The sequence below is a fragment of the Cyrtonyx montezumae genome, unplaced genomic scaffold, assembly GCF_038088225.1.
Source record: "Cyrtonyx montezumae isolate F1298 unplaced genomic scaffold, pur_monq_1.0 scaffold_6, whole genome shotgun sequence".
Lineage (NCBI taxonomy): Eukaryota > Metazoa > Chordata > Aves > Galliformes > Odontophoridae > Cyrtonyx > Cyrtonyx montezumae.
This window is the reverse complement of record NW_027072067.1, coordinates 12563366-12577740: the sequence shown is the minus strand read 5'-3', so window position 1 is coordinate 12577740 and position 14375 is coordinate 12563366. Positions and strand designations below refer to the sequence as shown.

The 14375-nt window shown below is 41.0% G+C and overlaps 1 protein-coding gene across 1 annotated transcript in view; it reads right to left on the bottom strand.

Moving 5' to 3' along the window:
* PTPRG (protein tyrosine phosphatase receptor type G) overlaps positions 1 to 14375 on the bottom strand; it is a 375335-nt gene that overhangs the window by 95688 nt on the left and 265272 nt on the right. The window contains exon 6 of the mRNA XM_065749431.1: positions 9759 to 9825. Within this exon, the coding sequence (XP_065605503.1) occupies positions 9759 to 9825 (67 nt within the window). The remainder of the gene's footprint in view (positions 1 to 9758; positions 9826 to 14375) is intronic.

Sequence of the window (14375 nt, the reverse complement as noted above, 5' to 3'; positions counted from 1 at the left end):
CATTTCCAATTAAAAATTCATTGGTTTATTTTTATACAGGAAAAAATGGTTTGAAAAATTGCAAACTCAGTCAGAGGATTTGATTTCAAACTTCAGCACAGATGTAGCTTCACAGCAAAATGAGGTGTTTTGTATTTAAGGAGCTCTCTCAATGGAAGCTGAGCACAGAGTGGGTGCTGTGAATCCAAAAGTACTGGAACGTGCAAACACCCTTTTTGCAGTAACAGCCAATGACTGTAAATGAAACAGACGGGAAAGGTACAGGCACATTTTGAAAAGAGCCTTCCCCCTGCATCCTTGTTTATTGGAAAATGTATGAAATAATGCTGCAGTTGTAATTAATAATTTAGCTATTTTTAACTTGCATAACCTTTTTATTTAGAATGATGGAAACATTTGAGATGCTGGACAAACTTTGACCAAAAAACTGAGAATACAGAGTATCCCGTTATCAAAGGGTGACAGGAGAACGAGGCTCGTTTTATACTTTCAAGGATTTTTGTGCCATATGCTGACAATATTATATTTTAATAATTAATTGTTCATCAAAGGAAAAGATGAAGAACAGGGATGCTAAATTCAAAGTTATTCAAATTGCAAAAATGAATAATGCATGGCTTTTATATTAAATACACACTGTATTAAGTAGTCTACATTTCATCCAACTCTGTCTTTCATTTTTAAACATTCTGAACTACAATATGAATAATCAACCAAAGGAAGCTTATTTAGACAGAGAAATACCTTATTGGAATGCAAACTGGAAGTATCCGACTATGATTAAATTTTAGTTATCAATTAGGTAGATTTTTTTTACTACGCATTTGGAAACTCATAGCTACGAGAAAGAACATTTCTTGAGGAAAAAGTAGCTTTACTAAAGCACAGTTTTAAGTAGGACAGGGTGTACTCTCATTTTTCATGACTACAAGCAACGCTGTAGGTTTTTGTTAATGAGTTCCAAAGATTAAAATAAAAAACACCTATAATTGGATTAACATGACTTTTAAAATAGATGATAATCAATTGATTACGGTTTAATAGCCCAGCACATTTGAAAACAGATCATTAATTTCTATCTCCTCCACCTAGATGCATGATGCAGCTTTAGGAACTGGAGTCACAAACATCTCAATGCCAACCTACAGAAAAAGTAACTTAGAAATTCAGGACTCTTTCTTCCATACGATATAAAAACAGCAAATACCATGAAGTTATGTTCCTGGGAGGCTGAGACAGTTTTGAAACGGGATTTGAAAACTAATTCACTTAACATTCCAGCCTTAAATCACTCATGAATCATCTCTAAGCCAGCGTTCACTGAACATGGTAGAAATATGTTATTCACACATACATACATATGTGTATGCATGTACATATAGCATTCCTACTAAACTGTAAAGAACAAAGTTGGAAAAAATATCCACTTTTGTCACTGCCTTACATGAACAGCTCCTATTTCCTTTCCTCCGTTAAAGACAGGTAGGGGTTTTGCCCAGACAGCTGGGAACAAACTGGGCAGGGTGAGGAGTTTATGGGGGGAAGAAGTCAGATGAGGCTGGGAACCACAGTACCTTCTATGTGAGGAGAATTAAAAATAACCAACAAAAACAATCCAGCGTTTGTTGACAGGTACAAAGAAAAGAACTGGCAGACAAAAGCAATAAAACACATCAGTGATAACATCTGTGTTCACCTGCAAATAACCTGTGAACAGCACAATGAATCCTGCAAAACTCACTTGTGAGCCAAAGCAGGGCCTGCACCTGCACGGTCTCTGCTGCTCCCTGTCCTGCTCCATCAGCCCAGAGTGCAGAAGAAAAAACAAGCAGGAAATCAGAGCCACTGAGTCTGACCCTAACCACAGAGGCTCGAACTGCAGAGCAGCCCCCTGAGAGCAGCACTGCTGCACCCACCACCACCACGCTGGGCAGCCTGGAAAGGAGCAGCACCAGGAACACCACGGAGCTGCTGCCCTGATCTGTACAGCCAATTTAATTGGCAGTTAACAACCGGCGAGTCGACATTGGCAGCACCAAGGCTCATAAACAAGTGTTTACTCTAATACTTCCCAAGGAAAAATTAGCCAAGTGCCACATATGCATTGTTGACAATTAAGACAATGTGATATTTAAACTACTGAGCGTTCTGCAGCATAAAGGGACAACGTAGTGCTTTAACTCTGACAATCACAAAATGCAATTAACAGTCATCTTGTAACAAATTTGATCTTCTGATACGATGTTCCTGTACACATTTTGGTCTTACTTAAAAGCAATGCATATTCTGGTTCCACATTTGTCTGCAAACCAACAGGAAAACTTACATTTGAGTTTTTATTTTACACTAATGCAGAAGGAAACATATATTTCTGTGACACATGGAAACCCTTTTCAGCTAATTTAGCTATAGGAACAGAAGACAAAAACTCAGGACTAAAGATAATATCTGGATAGCCATGTACCTGTTTCAACAAGATCAGGTGTAGTCTTTCAACACTACTTTTGCTTACTAGACAAGAAACACTCTTTATTTTCTTCAGTTCTATATCATCAGCCAGTAGTGCCCAGTATATTTCTTGGGCTGGTGAATCTCCCCAGTTTTTTGCATAGGACCAAGGGCCATTTTTTGTACAACCAACCCAAAGTCACAGAAACTGCAGGCACGCTTTAAGGAGCTGACCTATTTACACTCTAGACTTGTTAAAGCATCACTGCATGTGAACAAATACTGAGCTGTGCACAACAGTTTTCACAGCAGAGGAAAAATCACATCTTGAAACCAATACTGGTGGTAGATACCCACCAGCTACTGTAGTTTTCAGAAGCCCATGCCAACAAATACTACGTTGCAAGAGCTATCAGTTGAATGTTTTGACTTCAAGGACTGAGTTGCTAAAAATAAATTCTCTGAAATGCTGGAAGAAGATAGCCCTGAATTTTAACTGAATCACCGTGGAATAAGAGGGTTCTTGAGATAGTCAGGTAAACAGCATCGCAGCTATCTGTGATCAAACCTCCCTTCAAATCCAACAGGAACTTGGATTGGAGATCAGAAGAAAATAGCTACATGCCAAGTCCATTTATATCTCATGGAATGCTTTGGACTTTCATCGTGCTTTTCTGTAAGAAAACAGGAACTTGGCTGCATTGAAAACAATATCTTAAAATGAGCTTATTTCCAAAATTAATGTATGTGCAATGCCTGATAGGTGGAAACGTTACCCAGCTACACTTTGAATAACTGAAATTTGCAATACCAATATGAAGAGCTTTGAAAGTCTCCCAAATTTGTTAAACAATGTTACTGCCAATTTCATTTTCAGAATGAGCCAAGTCATTCTAAAGCTTCTGCATTCAAACATTTAAAAAACAAACACACAGAAATAATCCAAAGGACACCATGCCACACACCCACTGAGCCAGAACTTCCAAGATAAAGAAGGCTACACACCAAAGACAAGGACCAGACTTGCTGTGGAGATGTTCAAGATAAAATTACAGATGATATACTTTATTTTAACTGAAAAGATCTTCAAATAAGTACTTGCTGTGTAAATTCAGCATGAAGAGCAGTTTCTGATGGTCCTCTGTACACAGTGTAATTCTTGCTGCTTATTGTGTGACTATTACTCTCAATTCTATTTTTTTTTTTTTTAAGGCTAGAGCATCTGCTGAACAATGCAAAGAAGCATAAGGACACATAAAGCAAAGCATTGCTGGGAGGAAGGGAATGAGATAATAACACACTCCTTACTAAGAGAGATGCAGTCTCATTTAACCCCAGACAAGTGGGGTGGTACAAAGACTGAGAGGAAAGAAACAAAGGCAAGTCTCCTATGAAAAAAGAAACCAACGTGAACATTTCCATGCCAGGTGTCAGCCACGGGCTTAACTTTTCTCACTCCTTCTCTTATAACACAGTTATAAGTAGAAACAGCTCAACAGGAAAAGGTTTTAGCTGTGGGGGAGGGATCTTGAGTCTTCAAGGAAATATAAAAAGATCTTTAATGCTTACATACTGCTAATGCAAGGCTTTAGCATAGCAGCCAAACTCTGGACTGGAGTGAGACTCCTCCAGGTTTCACAAAATCTAACCCAAGGCAGAGTTACAGCAGGCTGCAAGGGACATGGAGACTAAAAAACGCAGAATAGGCAGCAGTGACTGGAGATGAGGAACTGAGATGACAAGTTTGGAGAGGGAGAGGATCCCAAATCAAGCTGAGCCCTGGCACTGGCAGGGCGAAGTGAGGCAGCAGCACCAAAGTGTGTGCTGCACATGTCTGCTCCAGTGCAGCCAGAGCAGAACTGCACCTTTTCTGGCATCAGCATCTCTTTCTTCAGCAAATATCCTCAAAACCCACCAGCAAAGCATTAAACTCCTCCTCCCTGCAGGTGCTTTGTTCTCATTCATCACCAGCCTACATTCAGCCACATCTTAACTTCAGAGTACTTCTTGGTATGATATTCTTTATGTTAGTTTGACTTAGTTTTTCCATGCAATGTATTAATTACATGTCAGCTTTCTGGTCTGTGCTCAGCCATGATCAGCACTGCTTTCCACGGAGCAGACAGGTGAAGGACCAGAGATTTCTAACACTTCCATCATTTATTCCTCTAAATAATACAGACCCCTGCTGCTATGCGCAGAGCTGCCCTACATAAAGGTGTGAACTTATCACCTCTGCTCTCATCTTCATTTCCCACTTCCCTCCTCCTCGCCTCTGCTCCACAGTAGCCGTGTCCTGGCCCTTTTCACATGGCCACTCTGACTGTGAACACAAGAACAGATCAGAAAACAAAAGAATATATCCAGATCCTCCCCAAGGAAAAAAAACCAAAACACTCCTCCACATTTCCTTCTCACATCACACTGCTCTTCCTTTGATGGTCTTCGTTGTTCCAAATCGGGTTTCTGCTTTCTTGGAAGTTTCACTTTAAAAGCCAAGGTCCCACGGCAGCAGATCTTACCCTCACCCCTCTTCCCTGCCTTTTTTCCCTGATATTTGGTGCAGAATGCAAACAGCTTGTCAGGTGGCATTATGGTTGAAGTTGAAAACAAAAGAAGAAACCTGTCATGCTGCTAATATTGTTTTCTTGTTATGATACCTTCTGGTGTGATAGATCCACAGGGTAACTAACACTGTCTGGATCGCTTCCTTTTAGTGCTGATTTATTTTAACAGGTTATTCACTGCCTTTTGCCTAGGACAGCTGGAGAGATGTGCAACATATTTATTCTTTCTTCTTTTTTCTTGTTAAAGCAATTGTGTTTCTGCTATATTTTGGTAGGGTCTCCTCAGCAGCAGTCACCACCAAGCTGCCCGAACACCTCTTGCCCACCTTGAGTGAGGTTCAAACTCACACCCTGCTCCGTGCTGAGCTTAAGTTTAAGCACTATAATAATACAACAGCAGAGGAAAAAAGAAAGTATATTTTCAAACTCTTTTTTAAATAAACAAAGGCTCCTCTCTACCCCTCACCCCAGCCCAGGCTCACAAACAAGCAACAGATGCCATCGATTCACTTTGTACCTAAGCTTTTGATCTGGCTGCTCTTTGATTTTCACTGCTCAGTTTTGACAAGGAAGGGAATAAGAGCTCCATTTTTGTGACATAAATAGAAGCTTTTCTGCTGTGGTAATTTATTTGTGTTTTACTAATAACTTTGTGCTGATCCGTGTAGATTCTTGGTGACAGAGAGGGAGAACAGGACAGCATGACAGAACGTGCTTGCCATCAGCATGAAAGGTTTGCCACAAGCCTGTGGTGCAACGGGACCAAGCAGAGCACCTGGGTCCAGGCTGGGAGAAAGCATACCAGGCATCTCCTCCACAGCTGAAATCAGAAGACTCATTTTAACACCTTTCAGGCAGCTGGTGAGAACAAGGGAAAACCATCTCTAAGAGGCTTATGTACAAAATGGTACCAAAGGGGGCAAGTCAAAGACATCAGAGGTGGGAGAAAGCGATGTTGGTGTGTTAGCAGCTCCACCCTGCTGGTGCTCCTCTGGGATACTGCTGGAGCATGTGGCAGATAAAAGCCTCTGTAGCCATTTTAATGCAAATCAACAGTGTAAGACATAACCTGGTATTTCACATCTCCGGTTCCCACAGGGGCTCTGTCTGAGAGAGGCCTGGGAGCCCCCTGGATCCTCACACAGCAGCAGCTCTGCCCCTCAGCACCACGAGGAAGGGTGGGGAGCAGGGAAGGGCTCAGAGCACCCAGCTGAGCACGCAGGCAGCAAAACACAGGCAGCTTTGTAGCACCATGATCAGGGTGTGTGTCCTTACTCAACATCCTGTCCTCACCTGGGGTGCTCCATCCCAGCAGCACCAGCAGAGCTGGGGGCTTTTCTACCAGCTTGCACAATGAGAACAGCATCTCAAGAGCTGAAATACGTCCCCAGTGGTTTCAGCAGAAAGCCAGAAGCACACTGGCATCAGAAAACATGCACCACACTGCCCGTGCTCCATCCCCACAGCAGCGAGGCTCCTGTCGGACCGCAGCACGAGAGCAGCAGGCCCCTGGCTGGAGGGAGGTGTGACAAATCCTTGGCAGAGAGCAGAACCGAATGCAATTTTAAAATCAGCAACAGGCAGCTGACAGCTCTGAAAAGATCCTCCTCGTCGTTCGTGTGCCTTTACAATGCTCTGCGAGGGCGGATGCGGGAGTTCGGGAGCAGCGGCGCGATGGGAACGCTCTGTTCAGCGGGAGGATGCGAGACAAGCCCCAAAGCTTATCATTGATCCCAACACTATACAGGACCTCTGGTTTTCCTTCCAGCTAGGAGAACTTTATACTGTTGCCCATGTAAAACTAAGCTTGATGTGACATAAAGATTCTAGAAAATTATGCCTGGAGATGAGGAAACAAAGTGAACTCTGAGTAGCGACTAAGCCTGTATTGATTTTTATGCGTGCGTTTTTCTGTCATCGTTACTGAGCTGGTGACACTGTGAAGGGCACAATTATTTATGTTCCATCAAATTAGTAAGTAATTCAAATCCCTGACGAAATTTCAAGCAAAAACTCCTTTCACTTTTAGCAGGAAGTCCTTCTGACACTTAAATTGTCCTCTTACCCCTGGAAGGGCATTTGAAAGTACAGGATTTCATAGAAAAACTGAAAAGCTATGCAAGAAAAATGAAAAATGAGGTCAGTGCTCATCAGTAGCATCCTTATACGTAACTGAGCGTTGTTTGAGCTGCTGCCATCACAGGGACAGAGTGGAGTTCACATTGCAGAGTAGAGTCCACATGTAAGGGACAGTCCTTCTAGGAGGGCACTTGGAGCAATGACGACTGTGTTTTTGAGGTGTACAATTTCTTGAATGGCTGGGAAGAAGGAGCAGCTGTCCAGCCCAAGCCAGCAAGGATGCTCTACTGCTCAGAGGGAGGGATATGGAAAAAGAAAATCTTACTTAAATAGACATGTTGAAATAAGATACATGGCAGGAGCAATGCCAAGGGGCTGATGTCCTCTCCAGACAGATGACACATAAATATGGTCTAATTTAAAAGCAAGGTAGTTATCTCAGCATTCATAGGTAGTCCTGACCTCCACAGTATAGGGATGAGCCTCTGTACTGTGATGACCACCTAAAAATAATGTGGGAATGGAAATATTATAAAATACAAAGAAACATAAGGGTTCCATTTTGCCTTTCTTCAGCTTCTTTTCTCAAATGCTTGATTCAACCACTCTGTTTAAAATCCACCATTTTCCAGTGTATTTCAGCCAAAAAGTCCATTGTTGCCCTAGGGTCCCAGTTGAATGCAGCCAAATGGAATACAGGAAGTCTTTTAAGATGAATTCATAAAAATGTGCTCACATAAGATATAAGTAAATTACATCATGAAAAGAAATAAGATGTTTGGAATAAAAGCTCACATCTTTACTATTATTCTAGATAATCACATTAAAAGATACGATATAAGAATTCTTTACCGAAGCATTCCATCAATATTTAAGTTAAAGAGAACAATTTCTTTGAGCAAGCACTTTGTAGGAGGAAATTCTCTTACTTTACCCACAAAAAGAGACTTAGAAAAGGCCTTTAATCAGGGGCTTTGAAACAGGAAGGAAAGCAAGATTTTCCTCTTTTTCTTCCTTAATGTTTTTAAAAGGAAACTAGCTATTGAAATGTATCAAGCAATTTCCTTTTCTTGAAACACTATTACCCTTCTGTGCATTGTGAGCAAAACAAAAATAAATGCCTTTTATCCACCCAGATTTTGCTGTGGGAAGGCAGCGCCAAGATGGACTAATCATTATGTGGTCAGGGAATCACAGCCTTGGGACTGTCACATCCTACCCAAACAATTATTTTTGGGAATGGAACAATACTTTTAGGAGGCATTGGTGTGATTATCCGCCACTGGCTATTTCAGCTGCAGCGACAAGGAGCAAGAGACAGAGCAAAGAAAATGAAGAGATGGTTAAAAGAGCACAGAGCTTGCAGAGGGTAGAGTGGCTTGAAATAGAAGGCAGGTGGCCACGAAGAGATCTTGGTCCAGTGTAACGGCAGCTTGACTTCAGTGTCAAATTACACAGCCACTGAAAAATCTTTGCAGCCCAGCCGGTCCTTGCTTAACTTTTGCCAGCCTATTTTGTCACCCACTGCGTGCTGGATAACATCTATTTCTGTGGAAAGCAACAGTTTTTCGGTCATATGTGCTGTTTTTATTTCACAGCAGAACACTGCAATTTATGAACCGCAAACCTATAGAAAGTTCTCAGAATGAAGGACTGTATGGTATGCTATCATTTAACCCCTATTTCTCACTTCCATTGGATTTATTAGTGTTCCCAGCTGCAACGTTAAATGACTCTGAAAGCAGAGCAATTAATCCAAAATCCTATTTGTTTTAATCTAACATTGTCAACTAGTTTTAGGTTTGCAGTCAAGAGAAAAAAATGTTTGTTAAGCTCTGCAGCACTAGCTAATATCTAAAGACAATCCTCCAAAAAGGTGCAAAGATGTTTTATCGCAGCACTATAGATGGGACGGAGATTTATTAGAGTACCTAATACCATTCCAGCAGACGCCTTTTGAATTATAATGAGATTATTAAAACTTTACAAATCATTATATTAAAACCTGACAAGAGTACTTTTGGAACTGGAGCATCTTGATGTCGTTGCTAATGATGCATTACCCATGATAAAGCTTCAGTAGAATTACTAAGATAAAACTGGTTATAAAAGTATAAAATATATTAATATTTATTTCAGTACCTGCTATAAGTTCAAGGATAATAGGTTTATATGCATCAGAACAGTCGAATGATCATATTTATGTCAGCATTAGAAAGATGTTCATCTGCTGCAAAGTTTAATTAATTTTCACAGATAGTTAATTTTCTGTTTCATTATCAGCTCCCTAAATTTGAAAGACAAATAATTTATAAACAAATAGAAACTTCAGAGAGGAGTATTTTTAGAGCAAACTGAAGATAAATAGCAGGAGTGAAGTACTAATATGAGTGATATATTGTAGTGGGTTTTGATTGATAACTTACGCATTCTAGAGCACTGACTGAAAAGAAACAAATTGTTTACTGTTAGCCCCAGCCCATTTTCAGGTAACAAATGGCTATGGTCTTTACCAATCAAATAATGGCTGTAATGCCCTTAGACATCAGCGAATGAGGAATGTGCAAGCTCACCGTGTCCTCCTATGGGTGACCTGATCCTTTAAGGACAACATTGCTGCCCTTCTCCCCTTCCCAGCAAGAAGAAAGTTAAGCAGCTACTTACCATGATGTACGACGCCCTTCAACCCATGGATAATGGGATCCAGTGCAGAATTGTCCCTCTGACTGACCTACATGCAAAGGATACAGGACTGGTTACATCTATTCTGGCATCAGACAGAACAGACTCAGTTTAATCTTCCAAAGAGAGAAAAAAAAAGATGTTATCTAACAAGCTGCTTAGTTCTCGCATTTACAATGGCTCCTCACCAAATGCCAAAGACACATGGTGTAATAAAATGAAGTAAGGAAGGTTAAACCAAAATAAGGCATTCTCTGAATACATTAAAACATTAGCAACGTTATTACCCAGCAAAGCCTAAAAACAGAGATCTAGTTTCTCTCTGGCTGCTTCTCCTTTCCTAGAGGAAAACTGCTGCAATAGAGTGAAGTTATCCAAGAACAGTCCACTGGTACAGGAATAAATCTGGTACTGCCACTGCCATCAGTATATTTGGACCCCTCTCAGCAATAACAGCTGTCTGACATCACATCACTACTTACCTACTTGCAATATCACTTAGGTATTTACAACCAGTAATGCAATTTTTAATTTTTTTTTTAATTGCTTGCATCTTCAAAGGCTTTGAAGGAATAACATACAATTTATGTGAATAGGTACCATTATCTAAAATACTTGCTAATTTACTTCTGCAATATAAATACCTGCAAGTACATTATTCACATCACACTTTTTTTTTTTTTTTTTTTTGCCCCCAGTCAGTATCAGAAACCCGAGTGCTATTGATAATTTTTGGACAAATTGCTCCAGATGAGGAAACAAATCAACCACAAAAGTGCTCCTGCACTTTCCTGCTTGCCTGTGATCCCATGTCATGAGGAAAAATGGAGTTTAAATCACTTTCTGTCCAGATTTTAAAATGTGAAGGAAGGAGTGGAGCTAGTAGAAGAAAACTATGAGAGGAACTTGTGCCCAGCAGGGAACGTGTCTGTGTGAAGCACAGAAGTGGCTCAGAGCATGGCCATAGGACAAGGGCATCACTGACTGCAGCACATCCAAAAATGTGCTACTGTAAGAAGTTTAAGTGTGGTTCTTCCCATTCTTTTCCCTCCTAGAAGTGACACCATCCTTTTAGCCAACTGCATTTAGAAAACTAAACAAGTAAAAAAAGCCCCAGAACCAACACACCCCAACTTTCTTCTGTTTGGCCTTTGAAATACTCTGCTGTGTTCACGATGCATTCTTGTGCTCTTGTTTCCAGGCAAAAAGGTTTTATTTTCTTTTGGTGTTTTAAATGGAAATTGAGGATCCTTTTCTCATCACAGTACTTCAGTACTCATAACGATCAGGTAGGGCAGGATCCGCAATAAAATTATGAAAGCAGCAGCAGCAGCTTTGAAATATACACAGCTTAGATGTTACTGGCAATAATATTATTAGGCCCGAAGGCTGTAAGCTCTTTGAAGCATGAACTTTTATATGCCCAAAGGGGTGCTCTGTACACTTTGGACTCTGTATAAATAATAATCACAGTACACTGAACCCAATGACCCACTTTGTAGGTTCTGTCTGGCTTCTGGCAAATCAACAGTAAACACTTTAAAAATGCAGAGCTGTTGGAAGACACGTTCTTGCATCTTTTCCATTTATTCAGGTTTCTCCAAGCCACAGCCACCACTAAAAAAGAAAAAGCAGCAGTGGATCTGAACAATGCCTCACTTATTGCTGTTTAACTGTAAGTTGTATGGAATTTTATTTTGTTTGCTTTGTTTTTATCTCTCATGACAGCTACCATCAGTTCAAAGAAAGCAAATAGATGGAAAGAAACCTAAAGGTTAAAATCCTTCCTTTTGGGATTTTCTGTCAAAGTAGATCAATTCTTAACCTCAGCCTTGGCAGCACCCCTTTAATCTGCTGAGGTGGTATGCCTGTATAGATCTAAGCAATCTTTTGGATAACACACTCTGCAAACATGTTGTGCGCTCCGATAGCATGAAATCGAGAGTCACGTTACTTCTCTGGGGGTGGGAAAGCATATGCTGCATGCATCTGTAATCATGTTTTCTCTGAGGGTATGGGGAGTGGGATCTCACGTTTCCCTAAGACTCCCAGGCAAACAAGTGCCACTTGGGGAGACCACAGTTCAGACTTGCTTGGGATATAATCTTGTTTTGCTTGCAGATGCTTTTCTCCCTTTATTAGCCTTCTACTTACACACTGTTCTCCCACATCTCACTACACCCTTCTCAGGATCTTGGCAAGGCCATTAGAAAAGTGCCAGAAAGTTTTCTCATTTTGTGGAATGGTTCAGGCTTCAGAGCAAAACTTTTCTTACATCTTTTTTTTTTTTTTTCCCTCAAGATCTGAAAAGAACATTCCTTGGATTTTCCTCTCCTTTTCTTTTTGTTGCATTTTTCTGTATCTTTTTTTCTGTGTTCATAGGAAAAAAAAAAAAGCAGGTTTTTGAAACCCAGAATGTCAAATTCTATCCCAAGTGCTGTATGTCTGTGGTTTAACTGGCCTGGAGCTAGCATGCTGGTTGAGATCAGAGATTCACCCCACACAAGAACCCTGCTTCTGAAAACAGCTGAGACATAAAAGAAAGGCAAGGGAAAAAGAAAGAAGGAAAAAAGGACAAAATCTACCACCAACACTTTTTTTTTTCACATATAATGTTTTACAGCGGTGTGCTTTTTTTTATTATCTTATGAATAGATTTCAAAGGACAGCATGGATTAATGGGACAGATGGAAAACCTTCCTGAAATTGCTCTAAGATACTCCCAGCACCACTACCACTAATGTTGTTTCCTGAAGATGATGTATTCATTCCAAGCTAACACTCTATAGGTCTGCAGTAAACAGAATAAATAACAATTGCTTGCATCATTTGTAATTGAACAATGCCTGTAATCCTCTTCGGCAGAAATAAATAGGCAACTCTCATGCTAAGTGCCAGGGAAAAATAAACATGGGAATATCATTAAGCAGTTTCCTTGCTAAGAGAGCTCTCCCCACAGGGCAAATACGGGATGAAGATGACACAAGCAAGCCCAGGCTCCTTGTTTATCACACCCTTTTGGTGAGTCTGATACCTGGTGCACGCTTCATTCTGGTAGAATGAATAGCTCGCTGTTACTGCAATGAATAAAACAAGCACTTGCAGTGTAGGAAAAGGTCGTGCACAAGTGACCCCATTCTGCAGTCATAAAACAGAGACGTTCTTCAAGCAAAGACATGGTGGAAATCATTACCCTAGACAGGATGCATTTACTTACAGCTCCTGCACCTAGTGTGGGTGCTGAAAAATGATTCATTCCTCAGTTAACAACAAGGTTGATCAGCCACGAACTCTATCGACAAGAACGTTAACACCTTTCAGCAGCACAACCCCCCGTCCCCTGCTTGCTGCCCCCAGAGCTGGCAGGGCAGGAGCAGGAGCATGCCAGGAGCTGGGTGCTTCCTCAGCATAATGCTCCTGATACCCAAAGAAGAATGTTCCAGGGAAGGTGCAGAGCAGGAGTGTCACAAGAGGATGGACAAGGGGCAGGTGATGCCAGCATGGTGCCACGCCACAGCGTGTGAGAGCAGACTTAGGAGGACAAGGTACTACCACAGAAAGCTCCTGCAGTATAGAGCTCACCATGTCCCAGTGAGTTAAAAAGCAAATAAAAAAACCCAAACAACTCCAACAAACAAAAGGGGGGAAAAAAACAAAACAAACCAGCCACAAAGACAGCTCTCATTCTCCATCACTCTTCACTTGTTAAGTAGCTGATGCACACCGCTTGTCTCATTGTTATGGAACAAACCCAGAGGTCTGATTTCACCAAAAATCTGTGACCACGTGCTATACAATTTGAAACGTGTGCTAAACTCATAAGTAAACCATGACCTGTCTTAATGCTGGAAGCAGTTCAATCAAGCAGGAAAAAAACATGTCAGGCAAAAACTTGGGAGTTTACAATGACTTAAGGAAAAATAATAAATAAAAAAACGTCAGAGGATCCCCCAACTGAGCACTGAGGCACACAGAGAAAGGCCACACAGCTGTCTCAGATCTCAGTTTAAGGACCTCTGTCCAGAGAGGAGGATTCTCTCCAGCTCCCCCCATTCCCCATTACTTTGGCAGCCGCTCCAAAACCAGGTTCCCTTCCCACCAAGCAGTGTGCTGCAGGCCCAGGAAGCAAAGCTCTCTAATGATCACTGGTACCAGTCACCTTGCAAAAAAAAGTAGGTGAATACTAATAGCTTGAACAGCTCAGAAGTCAGGAATATGCTTTTCTGTGAAACATATACTTAAATGGGTCTACTGGATTGAAGAAAAGGGTGTGGGGGGAAAAAAGAACAGAAGAAAAACCTTCCAGTCTGAGTGATATGAAATACAAGTTTCTCTCTCATTCCCAACGAAAAAAAAAATCTGGCATTTAGACTTATTAAACTGTCATAAATTTGCAGCAACTGCTTTCAAGCTCATTAAATGGGCTCACAGACAGTACTGCAAAGCATCTCAAAGCAAAGGAGAACGCCATAGCTGGCTATATTGAAAGGTGAAATGACATGCATTTTGTGCGAGTCAGAGGAAAATGAATGGCAACAATTTTGTGATACACTACCTGAGCCTTTCCCCTCAGAATTGTGATATAATTTACTTTTCTCT